A 24,761-nucleotide genomic window follows, 5' to 3' on the forward strand; every position below is an offset into this window, starting at 1 on the left:
TTGCGAAAACCACTACTCAATTTCCCAGGTAACTATTGCTTCAAAAAAAGAATCACAATGAAATTAAACAACTATTCATTTTGACTTAGCAGGGAACTGTACCTTGCTCTTTTATTTGTCGAATCTGTCTCACGGTTTCTTTTAAAATAGCACATTTGTCTGGTTTGACATTGAAATTGTCAATGTCACTCAGATTAGCAGATATCAGCTCAGCCAGTTCTTCAATGTATTTGCTTTCCTGCTCACGTCGACGCTTCTCACCACTGCAGACCAGACTAGGAATCAAAAACATTGTTTCATATACTTACATACCATCCTATACAAAACCTGTGCTCACTCTGTGCACTATAATGTACTTCACTTAACACCCTCCCATTAAACCTAGGCAGTAGTTATTCTTCCAGCGAACATGAATCTGAAGGGCGAATATGTGTTTTGTTACACTGGTGTTTGGTTTGGGGTTTATGTTTGGTTTGCATTTTTTTTTAAGAATTTCAAATACAAATTTATATCAAGAGGATAGAAGAAAGCTATTAATAAAAAAAAAATCCTCCTGTTTTTACTCTATTACTTTATTGACAGATTTCATGAAAAGAGCAACTGCTTTTGTCATAAAATTGTAGCACTCCTACAGAAAGTATATTTTAACCTTAAAAGTTGCTTTACAGTTGCTTAAAATTTATTAGACAAATGAAACTGAATTTTAACATTCTATTAACTCCCTTCAGTTTGCTTGTAAAGAGATGACTATAAGAGGTGATACCTCAGAAATTTCTAGGCCAGGATCTACATGCCATCTCAACATGCAATCCCAGACAACCTAATGTTGCTAGATACAGTGTCTCTTTGAAATTCCTTTTCCTACCCAGGTTAATATGTTGCGTAAATATACTGTCTACAGACTAAATCAACAGGGAGAAATGTCATACACAGTATGGCAAGAATAGGAAAAGAAGGACTCAGGGCAGGGGCAAGAATGGACACATCAAGGTAACTGAAAGAGAATAATCATTCTTTGAGAAGAAACCAAGCGAAAGAGTTAGGAAACTATGGATGGACCAACACTGGAGAAAACAAATACATTACAAAGCAGACGCTTGAAAGATAAAGAAAGCTATTGAAGGGTGACAATCTGCAAAAGAATTCCTGAATGGACAGACAGACACTGCAGAAAGAGAAAATGGAATGGAGGACACTCATAAAAAGACACTCGGATACAGTAGAAGCATTTAAGGATCTCATACACAATCTGTTGAATGATGAAGGCAATTGGCATGGGGCACTGGGGATATATATATAAAAGGGACAAATATTAGCACACAGAACGCCTGAAGATGAATTTAATAAAAGTTAATACTCTGTAGGAAGAAGAAGATAAAAGAGAACACTTCACATGATGGAGAGCAATGAAACTTGTGGGGAACAGAAAACTGAGTCCCTCAGACAACAGTTATCTGACAGAGTTGGGTGAGGGGCAGGCAGGTAGTATAGATTGCCAAAATTTAAGATGAACTTGCAAAGAAATAGTCTAAAGAAGTACAAACAAATTAGCAAAAAGCTCAACCTCTTGCAGTATTCTTTGCTAAATGTAACTGCCTGAAATGAGGCCTGTCAAATCAATTACCAGCTACAAGATGTCACCTTAAAAATTACTGTGAAGCAAGAGGTTTTTCTTCTTTTGCTTTGCAATCACAACTTCAAAAGTCATTCCTTATCTAGTGGAAGGTATCCCTGCCCATGACAGGGGAACAGGAACTAGATGATCTTTAAGGTCCATTCCAACTCAATCCATTCTATATGTTCACTGTATTAAAATTTCCACAAGAGTCTAAATTATAAAGCACAGTTCATCAACTTTGGCATATCTACACCTATTAGTAAAGTTACCTATCTTCACAACAGAAGCTGACCTAGAGAATTTTTCAACTAAACAAATTCCTTAGTTAGAACTTACTCTAAATTGCAATGCAAATTTGAGAAATATTTTTCAAAACTCATTAAAAACCAGAAAAGTTCTATATAAACCTACCTTGCTCCTGGTGTATCACAGGGCAGTGGCTTGCGCTTCCTTGACTCATTAGTCAAACTATCCAACGAGTTTTCTCCTAATCCACTCATCTTGACCATGCATCAGCAACTAAAAGCAATGAAACAATAATTGTGAATAAAATGCTCAAAATACTAATTCAAAATACAGAGAACTTATCCAGATAAGCAATTTATCAGATTTACAAGTGAATTTTCTTACTGCAAATCCATAAACTTTTTTGCTACTAAAAAATAATGTTTGGATACCTTTCTTTAAAATCTACCCCATATTTAGCCAAAACACAGGTTTATAAAGCTTTGTATCATTGTAAGCAAAAGTAAAGGTTAAAAATGCATTTAATTTGTTTCAGAGATATTTAAAATTTCCACCATTGTACTGGGACCACTGCATAGCTTCAATTCGTCTTAAAAGAAATTCTCAGTATTTAAATATATATTTCAATAACCTGAAAAGAAAGTGATAAATTAATGTTGTACCAAAATACAACTGCAGAAGCAAATAATTTTCATCCTTAGGAGTAAATCAAGGGGCTTACAAGAGTTTCACACCTGTCTCTGTATAAAGCCAACAGATTACTATTACCATTGTCACAGGTTACTATCGTTTTTGTATCTCTTGCTAAACCTTCTAAAATGAATACAGTTTTCTAAAACTTTGAGGCCAAGGCAAGCAACGACTTCAAGCATCTTTCATTTCTATTGCTTCTGCATCAAAGACTGGGCCATAACCCAATAAGATACCAGGTAATTTTGTTTAAGTCTAGTTACATTAAACAAACCTGGCGGATTAGATATATATGACACTCATCTCCCCTCACTCCCAGGAAAAAAAAAGGAGCACAGGAGAGAAGAAAGCTGTGTCAGGTCCTGCTACGCTATAATCAACAACATGCTGAGGGAAGAAAAAAAATTTAATGGATCTATGCTACGTATGTAGTTGGAGTATTTTAGAACATAAGTAGAACTATAAAATGATCTAAAAAATTGGTTTTGGTCTTTTGTACTACAATGAAACAAAACAGATCTGGGCAGTTAGAATTTCAGCATTAATTTATCCTTTTTACAGAAATTTCCAAATTATGTGTAAATTTATTTTACTGCATTCTAGTTCAGACTGCAGTTCTTTACCCTATACAGCAGTGGCAATAAATGGTGCTAAATATTTAGTTAATAGAGCTAGACTTGTCAGTTAGAGAGAAACTTTTCCATAACATAACCCAGGCACTAAGAGATTGTGACAGAGATCTTTCATAGAAAAAGTTCTTTATCTCCACGAGCAAAAACCACCATTATGACATTCGTTAAAAGAAACTGGCCTAGGATGACCAAATTCCTAGGAGTCAGTGATCACATAACACAAGGACAAGGAACCGACAGAACTAAATGAAGTTTATGTTAAGGTATCAGAGGCTGGTAGCCAACGGACTCAAGCAGCTCTGCAGAACAGAATATGGGCACCCCATTGAACAAGAAGTTAGTGAAACACAAGTCAGCAGTGTATCCTTACAGCAAAGACAACCAACCCCTCAGAAAAGGCACCTAATAAACTAACTAACTGCTTCCAGGACAAGACATCTGAGGAGAGGGGAAAAAAAAAAAAGGAAAATAAAAAAGTGTGTTTTACTGCTCAAAAGTAGTAACTTTCAAGGTTACTAACCTTGACTGACTGAATTTTTGTTTATTGGCTTCTTGTGGGGGAAAAAAAAAAATCTGCTTTAGTTTTTTCTAAAGTCTAAACTGAAAGGACACACAAGAACAGATTTACATGAAGCAGTATGGGGGTTTGAAATTCTCCAGGTGGAGAATTTAAAAGAACATTCTTCTTACAGCAGTACAAAACCTTGAAAGTTAAACAAGACAGAGGACTGGATTACTCTAGCATGTGTAAAAAGCCCAGAAATAAAAATGTCATCTTTTTAAAGTACAAATTCTCTTTGCAGCTAAGAAAATGTTACAATGCTTAACATAAAACTGTATCATAACCAGTCCTCATGTCAATCGATATGCATTACAAAAGGAAGGATAACATGTTTTTAAAATGATAACAGAATTAAACTCAACAATCAAACATAATCTTCCATTTGAAATAAACAATTACAAAAGATGCCTAACTCTGTATTATGGGCATGAACTGTACAGGTAAGAACTTGGTATTACATATAAATATTTGATTAAAAAACCAGGATGAATAAGACAAAATCAACAGAGACATGGAAGAGCAAGTCTGAAGACCTTTATCCATTCATATATTCCTCCAGGGCAAAAAACTCCCAAATACGCATGTAGCGGCCTACGTTATGTAAAGTTCAAGAAAAATACACTGCTAGGCCACTAGATGACAGTACAGAACTGGAGAACTGCAGGGATCGTATTTCCTTCATTTAAATGGCTAAATAAAAAACTACTCTTCTGAAAGAGTAAGCAGTTGCCAAAAAGAGATTATAAAAACAGCTTATGATCATGCAAAAAGCAGTTGATTATCTGAAGCTGATACTCAGAATTACATATGACTCAAGGTCTTATGTCTACAGACCTCACAGCTAAGGCTGAATCTTCAGTTATGCTGTCAAGTGACACATGCGCACATTTCCAGGACTGCCGCTTCCCTTCCTGTAACTACACTTGCAGGCTGAGTATAGACAGAACTGCAGGTTTAAGAGCTAATGTGGAAAGAGAAAGGAAGAGCGTAAAATGTAAGGCTAGCTCAGGAAGGATGTGGACAAAGCAAGTATTTCTGAAGCCAAGAGTAAATTCTGTTTAAGAGGAGGAAGCATTTGAAACACATTAAGCAGTTGAAAATTTGAGCTAGGACAGATATTTCACTCTAACATAATTTTGAAGGTTACATGGTTGCATTAAATTATTTAGAATAGAAATGTCATTTTTGATTTAACATCTACTTGTGCTGAGAAATAACTCACAACATGATTAAATAGAAAACCAAAAATTATTACATTTTGTCTCAGAAACATGATAAATATCAGAGAATAAAACCCTTCTTCTATTTTAAAAAAAGCACTTTTCAGTGCCTAAATATAGGAGTTTGGACAAGGAAGGAAAAATCAGTAATTTGCATAGGACGTTACCGTACTCTTACACCCAAGTAGCCGGTGGTAGTTTATGCAGGTCTGAAGCTGCAGAGCTGCTGCACATGTATTTTTCTTTCCCTAAGAATATACAACAAGCCGCACAGGCAGGTCATGCCTGGAACAACTCTGTAACTGTTTAGCTAAGGAAGTTACAGAAGCTGCTTCCCAATACAGATGGATTTACAGTACAAATTGTTAACGGTCAAACTAATTTCCCAGCTACAGGAAGTATTTGCAAAAGAAGCTACTACTCGGTCAGTTAATAATGAAAGAAATCACCAGTTCTAAAAATACCAGGCGTTATATTTATTCATTGGAGATGAGCCTGTAATTTCTAATGGGCTAAAAAGCTTTTCCAAAAGGAAAGCTATTTTGGGGGTTTGGGAGAGTTTTCCTGAAGTAAATTATGAAGCTCTGAAACTTCTCTGCATTTTTACTGCTAAAAGCAAAAAAAAAAAATTAACAGTGGCATCTTTGTAAACTTACTTTCTGAGCGAAGAGGCAACAACGTTATTTCTGGCTTATGAACCACTACTGCTGGCTAGAAAGGCTTCTCTGCTAGTTATAGCGCACAATATTACCTACCTAAATGAAGCACGTTTTTAAAGAAAATAATTACAGAGTGAAATTCTTTCTATTATTTGCATGACTAAAATAAATCTAAAAGCTAGCTTAATTTGACTAAATAGCTCAGTTACCACATAAAACTGGGCAAATACAAGAAATTCTGTTAAATTTTAGATCAGTATAAATTACCCAAAACACAGGAATGATAATCTTCTGTCCTAGAATATTATTCTTACTCAGAATAATGGAAATGCAGACATGGCAGCAACAACTTCCATGAAAAATCTGACAATTGTTCTGCTTTCTTTGAAGTTGCATGCAGAAGCTCAAAATATAGACAGCAAACCTACTGCATAGAAGGACAACTAACAGTGGGACTGTATTATGAACTTAGGCTAACAATACATACTATTATGTACTTTTCAATGAAATTTGTATGCGAGTATTTGCTTAAAATGCAAGAAGCTACAGCAGATTGATTATATGTAAGGATGAAGAAATGCTGAATATAAATTCTATGCAGGGACAAGACATGATGTTTTTCTAAAATTTATCTGTTCCTACTAATATAATTCATAATTTCTTGGGATTTCTACATTTTAAAGCCAGGTATTTAATGAACAATAACTTCTACATATAGAACTGTACTTAAATGTTTGCCAGTCTGATGTCATCAGCACCTGCAACTAATTTGAATTTCTAAATTAAACTGCCCATGTTACTCCACTGTATTGGAATACTTTGTCACTTCATTGAACATTGTAGAAATTAAATGCATTTTATGCCACACTGCCATTGAAAACAGATGACACAAACCCATACATTCTTCTGTCCAGTGTGATTTTCTAAAGCGTATTTGGAGAAAAAAAGCCCTAGCTCTTTCCAAATAATTTAGATAGGTATGTGTTTGTATAAAACGGAATGTTAAAGTTGAAAGGAATAAAGATGTCCAGAGCCCTCCAAAGTTTATACTTTCAGAGAAACAAAGGTGACATAAGAAAAGGTTCAAAGTCTTCAAAGCAACGCACTGCTTAATTCCATTGGTTGTAGCAACAATGAACCACTACATCATGATGCTCCTAACCCCACCAGTGGAGTGGAACCAAAGGCAGCAATATTCTGAGCAAAAGTTCCAAACTTTCAGGACTATGTGCAACATCTTTTCAGGTATAATCCTAAGTTTTCCAACATTCTTCTCAATTCAAGAAAACAAAAACGAATGAAGATATTCTTGTTCAGCATTAACTGTGCTGAAAAAACACCAGTCCTTATTATTAAAATGCTAAAAAGGCATTTAATGCTAAAATGCTTAAAAGGCCTACATCCTTTGCCATATCATTTCTCAGTGAAAAGCATAAATGACTTGTTAAAAAGGTACTGGGTTCTGCACATGGCAGGTAAAATAAATTCCAGTAATTACTAATCCATCCATTGCAACAGCGTATGTACAGCCTTCCAAACAAAACCATAGAATTTAAAGAAATCATGAGCGTTCATGAGTAGCAGTTTCCAACGTGCCATGGTTTCAGTATTTTGACAGGGTAAAACCCATTGTCTTCTAACATACTGCCCTGGAGTAACAAGAAAACAATGCACATGCCAACAGTACAGTATGTTTGAAATGGGGGAAGTTCCTTAGGCCATTTCCTATAGAGCATTCAAGCCAAAATGATGTCAAAATTACTAGGCACAGTAAGCAGAAAGTTTTCAATTTGATGCAACTATTTCTTCCCTGGTCTTACTCAACTCATCCCCCCAGAATTTGGAAAGCTACTAACTTAATATCCCTTAGATTGCTTTCTGCTAGCTTGTCTTTCAATGCACTCGTTTCCTTCTCCAGCTCAAGCATGATTCATTCCCTTATGCCCAAATTCTCAGTAGCTGGTAGATGAAAGACCTATTCACCAAACAGGACATGGCAAGCGAGAAGATTTTGTCCTAGCAGGGGCACAAAAATACAAACAATTAGATGCTTCGGAATTAGTTTTTATATCTGTTTCTCTGAAACAGTTGACTACCCTCCAAAATGCATAACTATACAATACTAATTTAAAACATATCCACATTTTTTTTTAATAATATTTTTTGCATGAAAACATTTTTAATACTTTGTTGGTCCCATGAAACCACCAAGTTTTTCCTATATTAAGTATGTGTACTCGTGGTATCTTGCATCCTTGGAGCTCTTCTATCTGAGCTGATTTCTTGTTTGAAAAATTGGCTAAGCAGAACTTAGCATTACTTAGAATAAGCCAATTACAAAGCGTTAAATCAAACAAGTTCATTTCAATGAATCATGAGGATGCCCTGGAACTTTTAAAATTGTATACAATGTTAAAATATTAAATATAATTCTCCCTCCTAAAAATCAAGATGTAAGTCACACATTTTTGCAAGATGCATATTGTAGTATTTAAATTTTATTTGATAATAAATAAATCTAGAGGATATTCCATTCTGCAACTCTGTATTCTTAGTGGAAATTTGTTACTTCAAACCTGTATCTCCCTCAAATACACATTAAAGAAGTATCAAAGCTTTCCAGTGAAACTTCTGATTCAAAATATTATTGGTATTATGCAGAGATTCTTTTGCTCTAAGACTGATCACAGAAACAACTGATGTTTCCACTTACATAGATAGGAATCCACAAGAACATAAGCAGCAATTTCACTTTCTGGCAGTAGTGCAGTAAGGTTTTTGGCTTGAGTTGGGTTTTTTCCTTCTTTCTTCCCTCCCCCCCCTTTTTTTTAAAGTACATGCTTCTCATATACTAAACTGTAGCTTTAAAAATGTTCAGGTATATATAGTCCAAATATGAGATCAGTCACTTACTAGTCTTTAGCAAACATTCAAGCACTGCATATTTTTCAGTGGGCCTTCAGAATAAGAAGTCATTAAGTCACATCCTGAAAAACAAAAATAATATATAATATGTAACTTCAAGTAACTGTCATCTCTGCTATACATTGAACAGCTCAGAATTCTGAATCTTAACATCACAAGTGCCATCCAGTAAGGCAGATTTGCTTTCACACAACAACTAAAAGTATTTATTTTAAATGTAGTGTTCCTCTCTTTTTTTTTTTTTTAAGAAACAGTGAAACTAGTATAGATGTTTGATCTTAGTAACTTTTAAATCTTAATATGAAAAGCCACACTATCAAAGTAATTATTTAGTGAAGATATGACCAGCAAGTAAAATTAAATGTGCAGCCACTCTACATTGGTCTTTACATACTGCTTGCTATATAACTAATACATGAGAGTAACAAATTGTTTTCAGCACTATGAACACTCAGGTTTCTGGATCGCTCTCCTTCTGTGGAATTCTACAAATGGTTAATCCATATTATCATTCATTTTATACAAAGTATGATTAAGTGTACTAACTAGTGAGATTCCAGGTCTCTATGGAGAATTACAGTAACTTGGGCAAAGTTTTAAACAACAGCTGTGCAATTGATCTTTTGAAAACTGCTTAAAGTGCTATGTAAGGCAGAACTTGCTCAAGCTAATAAATTGCACTTGGGAAGTATTTATGAGACATTCACATGTAAGCACACCATAGTCCTACCCCAAAGAAAGAGTTTAAAAACTGATACCTACATGCAGACTATTTAATAGGTAATCACTAGCAGGCAGGTGAAGGAGTTTTATTTAAGTAGCTCATTTCTTAAGAAATTAAACTGAAGCTTTTCATACCAACACATTACCTATGCCTTCGTCTGCTTTTTAACCATCCCTTTGACAATACAGGATTGTAGCTTTATTTATACAAACTTGAATTATCAATTAGAAGGTTGATTGACAATATGGTCAAATAAGAGTAAGCATCAAGAGTAAATTTTCTCCTAATTAAAGACTTCAATAACACCACGTTTATGCTACATCTACCTCTGCTAATCATGAAAACTCGGCCAAAAGCACACACACACACACACACACAGAAGAAAAACCTAAGAAATCTTAAAATGCAGTATCAGAAACATTTGTATGTCAAGTAAAATAAATCCTTCAGCTTTTCATTTCTGTAAAAAATGTTATACAAGACATATACTGCTCAGTGTTAGCTTGATATCTAGCTTCCCTGGGGTAGTCTTATATACCCAACAAGGGCTATTTTCTGATGTCTCTGCTGGACAGAATTTATAAAACAAAAATGTAGCATAAATTACAGTCACAGTTCAGTCACATGTGCAGGTTTTTTCCTCAAATTTGAAAAACATAAGATGGAATACAACTCCAGAATATGAACTCTACAAAGTAGTATTGCAGTAAAATAATTTAAAAATAACCTTATGAATAATTTGAATCTGGGAGACTAGAGCAGCATTTGCACTCATTTGGTCTGGCCAAACACTGCAGAGGACCATTCTAAGAGAACTCTCAACTGGCAGGGCAACCTAGACACATATTCTTGGTTCTGTTTTACAGACCCAAATGATACTAAAACAGCCTGAATTAGGGATGAAAAAAAACCCTTCCCGGTGAGCGAAAACACTACACCAAATATGCTACAGCAAAATTATGTCATATGTCCACAGTAAATCAGACTTCAAGTTACTACCACTACAAATAAAACAGGATATATAAATTCTATAATCCACAAAGTCATACATTGTGATTCTTGAGGTGTGCAGGGCCAGGCATAGGACTCAATGATCTTGATGGGTCCCTTTCAATTCAGCACATTCTATGATTCTATGATCTATGACATTTAAATGAAAAAATGAAATACGTCCATCTTTTTCAATAATACTTGGTCTTTTTTTTTTGCTAATGACAGTCCAAACTCTTAGATATTCAAAGCTGACCATTCAACTCTATTGTCCCTACTCTAAACCCACATGCTCCTCTTCTAAATACAGAGGTATCAGTCAACTGCTTAACATCTTAATTTCAAAACATATTTTAACATTGTGCTCTGTTTTGCTTCACATGAAATAGTTTAAGTTATTAGGGTGCTTGTATCAAAGCACAGCCATGCACTACACGCTTGGCATTTGGGGCCACGCAGTCAGCTTCCCTATCAGATCGTACCACACCAGTACAATTTTCAACATGTAAGCATACAATTTCCTGCCTAAAGCCTGTTCAACCAAAACCCAAGAGTGCGCAAACAAAAACATCATATTCAGCATGTTTTGATCTCAATGAGCTCAACATATTGACCTTCGACCGATTTCCCCACCCTCTGGATGAGCTACAAAGATAATCAATTCACATCATATAGAAACTTAGCATCCAACAAAGCCTGGCTACCAAATCTAAGTTTACATATGGTACGTTTTTTGATCCCATTTTTAAAACGCATAAAGAAAGACCATTACATTACAGTCTGGATGAGGTGGCTAAGTGACAAACCATATTGTTACCTGTGGCACAGACAACAACAAGATGACAGACACCTAAACCTACACTGTGTTCAGGTTAAAAATATACATATATATATATACAATGTGCCCGATATGGTAAACACAATGGTTACTTTTTAAAAGAAGACTTAAAAAGGGTAGCATTTACAATCTTCCTTAAATGTTTCAGAGATAATGAATGTGCCTCTTTAAAAAAGAACCCAAATACAACACACTTTAAATTACAGTGCATAAGACCAATGTATTTTTAAACCTCTGAGGGAGGGGCAAAACGCAGCAGACAAAAAATGCCACTGAACCTTTCTACAGCTTTGCGAATCTGAGACTGCAATGTAACAAACTATTGAAACAGATACTCATGTACACTGAGTAAATAAAGAGGTTTTTGTGTACTGTAAGTAGTTTATACTAAGAAGTCTTTCATTACCTATACTTATATTATGAAGCAAACAGGAAATTATATTAATTGTATTGATACACCACTGTGCTAATCCAGCACTCCCTCCATCAGTACAGTAACTAATAAAATACTATTCCAAAACATAGGCATTTGATCATTCTCTACTCTTTCTCCCTCCCACATTCCTCCCACAGACAAAAAAAGTGATTTACTAGGTAATAAATGACTCAGAGAAGTCACTGAATCAGGACTTTCAGTTGAAAAAAAAAAGTGCCATCTATAATGCCAGTGAAGCACACCTTGTTGCAACATGTTAATTATTCTTAACTCCACGTACATTCATTTTATATTATACATTCCATCTTAGGGAGACTAATTTTTCAGACCTTGTCAGGTTTAATACCAAATCCCCTGCAGTGTTTATGTGCAGTAAACACCATGCACTCCTGGGCTATTTTTCAGACATGACAATTAACTTGAGCCTTTTTCACTTTGCATATATTAATATGACAGAACATTTTTAGTTAAGGTATGGTCAAAGGTGGAAGATGCTTGGCGTTTGTCTCCCGTTCCTCCGATAAATAACGCATGTGATCTATTTTTGGAATGTCATTACTTGTTAATTTGTTTCCTACACATCCCTGTTTGCTAGTCAGGGCAACACATAAAGGACCACGTTTACAGCAAACAAAATGTATGAAAGAGAAAAGCAGGGCCCTGGTGAACACATTTATAAAAAGAACTATTTTTTACCCTTATGCCTTCACCGCACACTGCCAAACGCTTGTAAGAATTTGTCACTTGTCCGCTTCCAAACAAAGCACTGTGGTGAAGTGGTCACTGCATCTCATCACAGCTCCAAAGACATGTGAGCCACATTCTAGCCTCAGAACAGCTGCGGTTCTCAGAAGCCAGCTGTGAACAGGTAGTAGCTTATCTGTCTAGAGGTGTTTGCTCAGGATATAGCTTTCGTAAGGAAGAGGCAGTTGGGCATGATGCAGCCATGCCACTTATTTGCACGATCCCTGCAGTGAGAATTCGTAGGCTCAAACACAGCAGGCCAGAAAGATATTGAAGGTGGTCTTCAATCTTGACTAATTTCCAAGCCACTGTGCTGGAAGAGGTAATTAGGGCTTTCATTATAGCCGATGGCTTCAGTTGAGCGGCTTTAGAATACATTTAGAGTATTTTTAACATAGGTAAGTCATTAAAGACCGGTATCTAAAAGAAGGTAGTAAATAGTTATTTTAAAAAAAAAACAACTTAAAATTTACTGAATATATACATATATAGAAACAGAAAAATCTCTAGCTCAAATACCAGAAAGAAAGAAACAGGATGTGATGTCTGGGTTACAATAGTGGGACTTCTAACTACGTAACTGGTAGGAAACAACAGCCTACTACTATATTCTGTAAGAACATGCTCACAATAATTTCAGTCCCTCTTCCTAAATACTGGAAGGCAGTTCTAAAAAATATAGCATTCCATGCTACCAAGCCTCAAGTACTGGACAGAAGCATTGATCACCCCCTGAAAAAAAAAGTGGCAGAAACTGGGCAGCATGCAGTCATGAATTTGCACCCAGCTGAAATACACAATACTTTCAAGGGCACATGTATTTGATGGAACAGAATTCAACATGACAAACAATAATGAGAAGCACCTTAAATAATTTAGCTAAATGTTTAATTTAATCTCACCATCCTATAAAACAACTAGAAACTATGCTGCATCAACAGATTTTTTTACCTTTTGAGTGATGGGAAGAAAGTAGCCACACATAGAAGGATGTTGGTACAAGACAGTTCAGACATGTAGTGTGAAACAGAATAGTTTCCTGTTTCTGTAAAAGCTTGCTTTTTCCGTACATAAATAACCTATCTCAAGACCATGTAAAAGAGAAATCTATTTGCTTACAGTAAAATAATTTTTAATGAATGGAAGACCACTGCTACTGCTTGTTCAACTAAACCATTTGTGTATCTGTGCAAATAATATGGTCCACAAGCAAATACAAATTGTCTACCATGACACCTCAATGTACGGAATCAAGAGACGAAACACATGCGGTGCTCCACATACTTCAAAGAAATCTACATCTATCCTAAGAACTAAAATCTAAATTCACTCTTCTGACAGACAGGGAATATGGTATTGAGGGTAGCTAATCTCAGAGTAAAAATGTCTCTATTCATATTTATATTCATAAAATTAAAAGTATTTATTTAGAATTAGTTATTTCTAATACTCCTAGTTGTTTTAACAGCACAGGCGCACACACCTGCCTTTAATCTTCAGGATAGCATAAATATAGCTTTAAAACTCAATTGCACACCTACATTTCACAGTAAAACTGCACAATCCTTTGGTGGTATTTTTAAGTCAACCATCTTCTGCCATGTTTTGCCACAGATTTCCAGTATATACAAATACTGCCAGCTAAATCTTCCATTCACTCAAGCAGAATAATTTAAAAATTATTTGTGACCTAAATTTCGTTTTGTAGAGCACATGCCAATTTGCCTGAGAAAGGAATCAAAGGAGGACCGGTCATTACAGTTTCATGTGAGAGAAGAACCCAGAAGAGTGTACACATCTGTGACATCTCAATATGAATAGAGACAATAGGAGCCTTATACAGCTATAATGGAGGGTGTGGGGGAGGATGGCTTGCAAGCCTTTTTTGTTTGTAACACGAAGATGTGAATAATTTTGCAAAATGCAGTTAGGAAGCCTTATGTGCCATAACTAAATTAGTCTATTTCTTGCTGGATTTCTCTGCTGAATTCAATTTTTAGATGAATCAGACAGCAGTCATGAAACAAACTCAAACACAGAAACAAGAAAAGAAAACATGAGTCTTTGCAGGAGGAGAAGAAAAAGGAACCAGATGTGTATGATGGAGACATTTTATAAAAACAATCAAAAAAAGGGCAAATCCATGCAACAAATAATGCCTAGCATTTCTATGGACTGCAAAAAACCTTATTGCCGGGACATCAGAAAAGGTAGATAAGACCCTTATAAAAGTACTGGAATAAAGGCAGCAGAAAACAAAAAAATATCAAATTCTTACTATAACTTACCAGATGTAGACTTTCTAAATTTCATTCAAAATTCGGCATAGTATTTAGGGATCTTTATAAGACCAACAAGACTACTAGTCAGAATAAAATTGATTGGCTTTGAATACCTCTACTGTAAGTTCAAACAGGCCTTTCAAAGCTTAAGCTCATTTTTAACATGATTTTTTTTTAATAGGAAAATGCAGTGACACACTAAAAAGACCAAGTAGTAGAATCAACACAAATTCAAAGCTAGTACAAAGCTATTTGTTTCTACTTCAGCAGAAATCAGTAAGGAAAGCCACTGTTTACTGTCCCTGTGGCCTGAGAGATTAAGAAACCTGAGCCTGTAACAGAAGCTAGAAATAACCTGATTATCCAGGCACATCAACCCACCCTAACCTACAAACATTTACACAGATAATGCAACCTACAGAGATTATAAATGCATAAAGTCCTTTCAGCTGTAGCACCCAATCCTCGTATTTATCACGTTTTTCAAGGAAGTGCAGGAGGTGAAATGCAACTTGCAGCAGGAGGTCTGCTTCATCAAGGATCACACCACTTTTGTGTCAGAAGAACACTATTCTTTCTACATACTGGTTTGTACATTAAAAGAGAAAAAAAATTTCTCAGATACTGATTCCTGAAAAACAAGACTGTGTGTATGTACACATATCCTTAAAGGAATTCACATGTCTACAGCTTAAAATTTTTTGTGTCTATTCATGGTGCATCCTGAAGGTATTGCAAGAGAACTTACAAAATTATTATACTAGCAGAGGAGGTAAAAAAATGAATAGATTGATTTTATTTTAAACTGTCTTTCAGTAAGTTGTTGCTATAAACATGCTCTTCAAAAAGGCATTTGAAATCCAGAAACCCAAGCCATTATTGCTGCAGAAGACCAAGAGTTCACTCATCACTGAAAAGCTGCACCAAGGATGTGGACAGGACAGTTTTGAGACAAACCTGAGGAAGAAGCCAAGAAAAAGCCACTTATTGCATCCCACGATGAAACCATCGCACTGCAGGCAGTAAGTTTCACCACCAGCTGAAACAGATATAAAAGCAGAAAAGACAGATACAATGGTAATGTTTCAAAACCAAACAAAAATCTGGAGTCCAACTACTACCTGTCTACTCTTTTTCAGCATAATTTATGCCAGCATGAGAGTGAGGAGCTGATCTAGGGGGAAGTGCCAAGCCTTAATAAACCAGCAGAAGTTTGAAGCATGCAATAGTAGTCCTGACGAGCTTTGAAACATACAGTAGTTTTCCAAACTGAGAGGCTGTGCTCTAGAATTTCCTCTAAATCACCTTTCCATCCTTCTGCTTAGAAGAAAGCAGATAAAAAACTGCTTTCTAGATAGAAAACTGCTTACTCTAGATAGAGAAAAATAGAGATGAAAACACCACGGCATGAACTTCTCTTTAAATTTCTTGTTCACTGCAAATGTTCTTGTTCACTTGTGCAGAAACCTTGGTGGGGGAAGAAAATTTTAAAATGGCAGCTACAAAGTAGCTAGCAAGACTCCACTGTGGCATACGGGGAGAGGACACCAACACCAAGATTTACTCTCAATAAACACACAGAATAAAACAGTATAGAAGGCCAACACTGATTTTCAGTTTGTGAGTGCTCATTTAATGCTTTTTGGTTACAAAATGTCTCCGCAGTATCTGTGATAACCTTCTTTCCAGCCACATTCATTACAGGAAATGGTTACACTAGTGACATTTCATTATCAGCAGTTAGCTCTCAATAATAGTCTTTACAAACACTCCCCCCAGTGGGGTCCTTCGAAGTTAAAGGATTTACAAAACTAATGAAACTTGTGCTTCTGTAGCTTCAGTGTCAGTGTTCATTTTTTTGCCAGTTTCCCACCCTCCTGCTGGCATGTGCAGCAACAATTTTAGAGTTTATGGATTTCTGCCACTAAAAGGCATGTACACACAGTGTTACCACAATGCAATCATGCAACTGTTCAAGAGAGACACATTAAATGATGCTTCAGAAATAAGAGTTCAGAAGTGATTCCTAATTTCTGACAGTTGTTACTCTCCTTTAGAAGAGCACTTATTCCATTTTACTGTGACAGGCAACATGATGTGCAGCTTCACTGCAGTTCCACTGTGAAGGCAGATGAACTGCCACGAAACAGACAATGAGAAGCAGACAGGACGTACACAGGCACAGGGAGGACAGAACAAAGAATCACAGGGAGTGGGGAAAAAGACACCATATAATAGCTGCTGCTTAGGAACACCAGCTGGAACAAACAGGGAGGCCACAAACTATCATTACAAGTGCATGTTTCTTTTGCAGTTGCAAGGAGAATTGCACACAAGAGGCTGCAAAGGATCTGCTATTAATCATTTAATATTCATTGTTCCCTCGATGTTGCTGGCAATGCTTCTGGAGACTCCCTCAATTCCCAGAAAAAGCTGCATCAAGAACAGCAACACTACAAGAACAGCCCACACCTAACAGCCACAATTTTGTCCTACTGTATTAATGCTGCTGTAAACACGTCTTAACCACTCAACTGTTTACAGACTGAATTTTTTAAAAGTCCAAATCACAGCAGTTGTGGGTTCCTCCCCAGCTAAATCTCTAATTAGGAAAATGAACATGCTATATAAATCTGATGAAACTATTTGCAAGAACAAGACACGAGAGATATGAAAACCACAGACTGAAGTAGTCAGGCATCAGGTTTCTTTGTTGAGGAAGAGTTTTGAATGGTATCTCTAGGTAAGGTGCTGAGTGACTGCTTGATTAAGTGGCACTTAACATTCAGTAAATTTAATGTTACAGCAAGAACAGGAGGCTGATATCTGTGCCTACGAGCTAGTGAGGGAGGAAATGGAAGCTGATGTAGTAAAGTAATCAAGTTAGCTATTCTTTTGTCAGTGAAAAGACACATTTAAGGAGAAAGAAACGTGGAATAATGAAATGTCGTGTTCGTATTTCACTGAAAATGTAATGCTGCTATAATATGACTGCTTTGGCAAAGCTACACAGGGAAGACAAATTTTCTCGGCCACAGATATTGCAGGTTTGTGATAAAATCTGCATAGTGTGAAAATGGCACACACTTTAATTAGGACCAGAATTTGCTAGAGTCGCACACCCTAAATAAAAATTCGTAACATTGGCTTCTCTGGGCCCCTGACACTTTGCAAGCTGGCAGTGAAGTTCAGCTGGCACTACTTGTCTCCCCGACTGAGGTGTTTGGGGTTTTCTTGTTTACGGAAGATGCAGAAAAGTAGTTAGTTAGGTAAATATGTATTTAATTCACGGACGTATGAACTAAGTAGTAATACTGAGACATTTCTACGTTGGATTTCAGTAAGAAGACACCACTTCAATCTTTTAAAAAGCTCAACACGTGTATTAAGCAACTGAGCTCGCTGAAACCAGCGTACGGGGTGACTCATCCTCCCTTCACCACTTTCTACTTAGCCCCGATCGTCAGCATCAATTTGCAGGTTGCTTTTTGTTGGGTTGTTTTTTCTTCAACCATACAGAAACATGTCGGAAACTGAAAAACGGCCTCGTACTTGTTTAGCGATATGAGTTTTAGAAGATAGCTGGTACTAGCTGTTAAAGGCATATTCCAGCTTTGCCGTTAGCAGCACACAAGCACTTGTTCTCGTCCTCCTCCTCCCTCGAAGAAGCTGCATGCAGCACAGCACGATCACAGAGAAAAAATACAGGAAGGGGGGGAACCCAACCCTCTGCTCTTGGCAAGGGGAAGGCGTTCCACAAGAACTGCTACAGGGTCAAAAGTTTACCGTGGTTTCAATTTCACCTTTTTGCAACCAATGAGCGCGCGGCGGCTCCAGACAGAACCGCGGGCGGCAGCGGCCCTTAACTCCTTGCGGTCCGGCCCGCCCCCGCCAGGGAGCGGACAGTGAGGGAGAAGGGCCTCTCTCCTCCCTTTCCCCTCTCTTCGAACGAGCAGCAGAACGCCCAGCAGCCTCCTCCGGACCGAGCATTGCTTTCAGCATGGAAATAAAAGGAAAGGGGAGCCGTCGTTAGCAGTATGGCAGCGAGGCAGAAGTTAAGACCTGCACAAGTAGGGCCCCTTTCCCCCGCTGTAGCTGAAAACCATGGCAGTAACCGAAGGGGTAGAACTGATACTAGGCATTATCAAAGCATCACAACTCTGGAGATGTTACAGCTATGAGCTGCCTGTTTGTGCTGGCAAACAAGAAAGTCTGACCTTGAGAAAGGGGAGGGAGAGCACCAGCACAAAACTCTCAGAAAAGATTCTGAATGCGCAGTCCAGAGCTGCAGTAATTTACTTTGTTTCACCTCAAAAGGAGGAATCCACGGTGCTGTGGCTTAAGGCCGGGCAGCCCAGGAAGTACTGCTGCCCAGTCCCTAGAGTACCAGTAATAATAGACTGCTTCTAGATGTTGACTAGAAAACAGGACATCTTCTACTCCATGAAGGATGGAAATAGAATTCATGGCTCCTGGCACAAAAATCCTCAGGTTTTCAGTGTCTTGCAAAGGAAAACAAGTAATGCATAGCCACAAAAGTAAAAAATGGTCTGGACATGAGATTTATAATAGATTGGCTTGGTTTAGCACTGAAAAAGACAAGATGCACTTTTACTCCACTCATGTTATTACAGAACTAGAGCATGAACACAGAACAGGCTTCTTGGTCCACTGTGTCATCACTAACAATGCAGTTTTCACCTCAGGAACTACAGACTCAGTGAGTCAGTCCATGGTGGGGTACCTCAGAATCTGTGCTGCCACCAGATTTTTCTCTGGGAGACTGGTGAAAATGATGATGACAGCAAATCTGAACGGCACCATCTACGATTCTGTTTTGGCATCCGTTTGAACTTGAAAAAAGTCAATGTCCAACTACACTTAAGCAAGGAGAGCAACAGATTTATCACCCCTTTATTGGTCTTGCAGACTACAAGGAAAAGAGGGCTAAAGGACGTGTGAAGATGCGGAGAGAGTTCAGTTCAGTGTAGCAATGGACAATATAATACATCATGAACGGAAGTATATAAAGCATGTAGTTCAGGCAAAATCTGTATCATTGTAACCTAAGAGTATGATTCAACTCAGCAGAAAGGGGTAGGCTTACTTAGAGATCTTAGCAGCTCTGATTTGATACCAAGTAGAATGGCAAGTCATTGCATACATTTGCAGAGTAAGACACATGGAACTAACCATTCCAAAGCAGGAGGCAGTCAAATCAGGAAACACTTGGAGGCATGTATGTTGGCGTAGTCTGATCTCTAACACAGTGCAGAAAGGATGACAAGAATCTGAACATACTGTGAAGAGGTAAAATGAGTAAATATGCCATCCACATGCAGAAAAGGTTCATGGTAAGGATGCCGGTGAAAATACAACTCAGTTTTCCAAACCCTGAAGCCAAGGTAGATTGTTCAAGATAATGCACATGACAACGTAAGGGGGGAAAAAACCACTGTTTTTCAGTTGGCAGCTATTACTAATTTGCCATCGAGACACAGTTTCAAAATCAGTAAATTATCTAGAACCTTAAAGGCTTTCAGTGCACTTTGCAATGGTGAAAGATACTCTGGTCTCAGACCTCTATACAGGTCCAGAAAAAGGATAAAGACTCTTACAAAACATCTATGCCAGCTGAAAACACTGCCAATCAAACTTTTGTAAATCATTCTTTTGCAAATCATACTTCTGCAACTCAATTCACAAAATAGTTTTAGGCAATAAGATAATAATGCAAAACCTCCTTAAAACCTGCCTCAGGAATAGTCAGCCACTCCATTTCAGAGCAGCCAAAGAAAAACAATTTCCACCTGGTGGGCAAGGTCAAACAGTGATTTCTTGAGCCGACATAGGTAGATTCCTTTCTTAATCTATGCAAATAGGCACAGCGGCAGCTTAATGCAGATACTATGAGGTTAAGTTTAGTGCCTTGAGATCTGCTAACAAAAGATGCAGGAAGTGATTAAAACATAAAGTCAGAAAGTTGAAGACATCATAATCTTAGCTGACTGAGTTAATGCCCTACTACCAAGCTTTTCTACTGTAGTTCAAAAATGGAAAGACACCAAAGAAAATGCTATCAAATAATGCTGTATATTCACAGCTTAGCTAGGTTAAAATACAGTTTTGCCAATACCAATTTAAGACTTAATTACTTTTCTAAAAAGCTCTCGGTACATTCCTCTCAGTAAAAAGTGCAGTTTGGTTTTGTTGTTTTGCCTTCTCTAAATACCGTGTCATTTTAGAGAAATTCTTTTAAAGTAAGATATCATACATGAATTCCCTTTTTGTAAGAGGGCCTCCTTTTAAAAGAAAATGGATACTATAAAATTTTATATCAAGTCAGCATGTTACCAAGAAGCTTTTCTGTGTTTTCTGAATTTGATTAATACAAGCCAAGGTCACTTCCTGAAAGAAAGATGCCTACTACTGCAGCTGCAAGCAAACTAGACTCAAAAAGCTGGGGGATGGGAAGGCAATACCGGCAATTGCTAGCACTGTCTCCAAAAATATACCAGTTACAAAACTTGAGTAAAATTTGGAATTTTTTACTTCATCACTACATAAGTAACCTAATAACTGAAGTCTGAGTCTGTATAATTACTGTTCCAAGCAAACAAGATTCACAATGATGCACCAGCTAGCCTGCAAAAAAATGGCTAATTCTGAGGACCCTTTACTAAACTGTATGCAATTTACTCAAAAATGTACTTTTTTTTTTTTTAATACTATCTATGTTTTATCATGCAGTTCATGAAGCTGATAAGAGACTGACTGCCCTTGAATTAACAGCATGTCTCAGTCCTACTGAGACTGTGAGACTCCACCCAATCCAGTGTCCTATTCTGAAGTCATTTAGGAAAAACACATTTTGGGAAAGCATGCAAGTTCTTTACAGATGTCTACAGCATGCATTTTTCCAGTTTCTGAAGACTGTACCTAGCTCACGAAAACAATTAGAAATAAGCTGTGTTCACCTGTTATGTGTAAAGATATTTTTAGCCCTGTAAGGGTATTTTAAAGTAAGTTGTTTTTAAAATGTGCTACATTTGCATTATGCATGAGGCCAATCAGATGTAGTTTTCCCTTCCCTGTTAACACAACAGGTCATGAAAATGAGACCCTACCAAACAGAAATAGTATTACTTTTGCTCTTTCTACAATTTGGAGTACCACATTGGCAGCAGGGTAAAAGGAATCTATTACTGAAAAACATTTAAAACCATAGATCAACAGACATTTCCACAAGGACATCAGGGGACACACAGACATACACACACTCACCTTTAATTTAATATACTTCATCTTTAATAAAACAGCCTTGATACACCCATCATTGCAACAGATGTTTCATACCAGGCTGAAATTAGGATGATCTCCTGAATGAAAGTTAATTTTGACAAATTGGTGCAGCAAAAAGAAAGGAGCCTTGCTGGTTTTGGGTGGACATCTTTGCCTAAAATAGAAAAATAAACTACAGCATATCGGTGCATGTGCAGGCACGACTACATCTGTGGTTAAGGATGCCTAACATTTTCCATCACAGCAGCCTGTTCTAATTCTTTAATGCCTGTCTCTGACACGCGCCTCAGAACTACTTTTTGGTTCAGACATTTAAAAAATGAGTGGAGAATTCTGTTGAACAAAGCGTAACCTTTTACTTAAGCCAAGAAGTTAAAGCTTTGGAAGAGAAACTGATCGAATGTCTAAGCAAACTGAACTTCATCTTGTTGCTCCAGTGAAGATCTCTGTATAGCTGGTAAGTGCCATATTTGAAGTACTTGAACATGCTTAGTTTTGGTTTAAACCAGTTGCCAAGATCCTCAAGTATTTCATCTAACCAAGTTTGCTTTGTTGCTGCACAGCTTCTCCATGATAACAAGACAGAACATGCTTTATCACTACATTACCAAAACCAAGAGCAACTTCTCTATAAACCTGCCAGCTACAAAGCAGTTAAAAGTCCCTGGCTGCACAGTAGTTAATGAACAGGGACATTTTTCTAGGTTATACTGCCACACCCATACACAGCATCCACAAAGCATGAGGCAGCAGCAGGATCAAGGGCTTAGCAAAGGCCACACTTCCCTCCAAGATTTCATTTGAAATGGTAGCTGGAGGTCTCAGCCAACAGCACTAAAACCCCACTTTCCTGCCCCTCCAGTGAGTAACCCCTGTAGAAGGCGCACTCAGTTCAGTGACCAGGGTGGCATCCTGCTCGATGACTACCTCACTGGCAAACAGAGTAGAAATTTCCTTATGGCAAATTATACTTCTTTTCCATAAGCTTTTTAAAGACATACAGAACCTTACACTGAAAATACTAAGGATGTGAGCTCATTCAAAAAACTTCAAAAAGTATTGTCAGCTCCACCTCTCAACACTTCTTTAACCCTTTCCACACATTCTTACTTTAAGCAGATTGCTGAAATAGTGCACTGCACAGATGACACAACAGACGAATAAGACTACAGTAGTCTTTTCTGTGAACTGATGGGGGCCAATCCCACAGAGAGTCTCATAAGCAGTAACACAGCAATGACTTCCAATCTACCACACAGTAATAGATAATCATCTCATAAATGGAGATCTGAAGTCTGTCGAGGACCTGTATCTTAACTTGGCCTTTGCCCAGCATGGGTACTTAGGGAGTTCCAATGACATTCAAATTAGGACACACAGTTTTTTTCTAATGAAGAGTAAACAACATGGATACATACTGTCTTGATTAGGACAGATCCCAACTTCTGATTAAGAACATCCTTTTAGAGGAGACTTTAAACTGGCATTTAATCACTGATTTAACTGTTGGAATATATTTAGACCCATCAATATGTGTGGGCCCATGAGCATGAAAGAAATATACTCCATAAATCCCATTGCCTTGCCTTAGGCACATTTTGCTAGTTGGCAGATGCAGTACTTATGAACATTTATCCATGTGCTTGCACAAGAATTAAGTTACAGAATTAATGTAAAGCAAAGATATTATTTTACACTGGAAACGTTACAGTTTAGAAAACGTAGATTCATATTCTGAAAAAGTGTTTGAGTGCTGTGGGGAGAGGGTAGGGGGGAAGGCATCTATCCATTACAGGGTTTCAAATTGCATGAGTCTACTCAGACTCACACAAACTGGCTTTAAGAACAGTTAAGTGCCCGGTGTCTTAAGAGTGCTTTTGAGAATCCTACTTTGTATCTGTTTCCATCGTGCTGCTAAAATAGAGTAGTTTTTAAATTTATTGAAAAACACACATCCTCTGTTTTTAAGATCAGATCTTGGTATCCGCTGATCTAATAGTAATTAAAGGCCTGTTAATGAGTTTTTGACATAACTAGACTCTCAGATTTGAGAGTAGGAGATCAAAAACTACTAAAGCCAAAGTAAGCTGCTGAAGAAAGGAAATCAAAATAGTTCAAGTTTTCCATGCATAGCATCAGTGCTTATATATGATTTATTTAATTGAAAGGAATATGTACAGCTACTTAATACAAAGGTGACATTTCTAAACACCAATTTGTCCTTGAAATATGGAAATGTTTCAAGCTCAATGCTGTCATTAAAATCTGATTAAGTTTGAGTATATGCAGGTACATTTTGTTTGGCTGCAAGAGGTATTCACTTAGTTCAACAAAAATGCTTACCATTCAAAATTTGAAGCAAGATCAGCTGTCTACCTATATTATACCAACAGATTTCAGCATTCCAATAATTAGGATCCCCTTTTCTCTATTTCTTTTTCATACACCTTACCATGCTTCATTCATAGTGAACAGAGCTTAGTAGAGTACCTTCAGTTATATTGAAAAATAAAGGCAGAACAGAATCACCCCCAAATCAGGTTAATTAATCTTTCCACAATACAGTCAGGTTATCTTGTTATATTTCAGATGTTACCTACCCACTGTGTACCAATGTTTGTAACACAGAGCATCCACTACAATTTACTGCTCAAAACAAAGGTGCAGCGGTATTGTGTACATCTCTGGTCAAATGAAATCTTAAGATTTAAGGGCTCAATTATTTAAAAATTAAGCAGAGTGAAGTAATAAAAAGGAAAAAGTCCCAAGGTTGGTATCTTTGTTCAGTGCTACATAAAACAGAGAAGTACCACCTAGAGAGGTATTAGAGACTGGAGAGTCCCAGAGTCTCCTCCGAGAACTACAAGAAAAGGGCAATAGGCAAGCTTTATTA

General features: G+C 37.2%; 1 protein-coding gene across 4 annotated transcripts in view; it reads right to left on the minus strand.

The window, feature by feature from the left end:
- NCOA3 (nuclear receptor coactivator 3) overlaps nt 1–24,761 on the minus strand; it is a 63,106-nt gene that overhangs the window by 21,096 nt on the left and 17,249 nt on the right. For all 4 annotated transcript variants that reach the window (XM_010396759.3, XM_010396760.3, XM_010396745.3 and 1 more), the window contains exons 3-6: nt 15,524–15,605; nt 8,541–8,614; nt 2,030–2,137; nt 103–275 (exon numbers count right to left, since the gene is read on the minus strand). In XM_010396759.3, coding sequence (XP_010395061.1) covers nt 103–275; nt 2,030–2,127 — 271 coding nt within the window. In that variant the 5' untranslated portion in view covers nt 2,128–2,137; nt 8,541–8,614; nt 15,524–15,605. The remainder of the gene's footprint in view (nt 1–102; nt 276–2,029; nt 2,138–8,540; nt 8,615–15,523; nt 15,606–24,761) is intronic.

The sequence above is a fragment of the Corvus cornix genome, chromosome 20 (genome assembly GCF_000738735.6).
Source record: "Corvus cornix cornix isolate S_Up_H32 chromosome 20, ASM73873v5, whole genome shotgun sequence".
Lineage (NCBI taxonomy): Eukaryota > Metazoa > Chordata > Aves > Passeriformes > Corvidae > Corvus > Corvus cornix.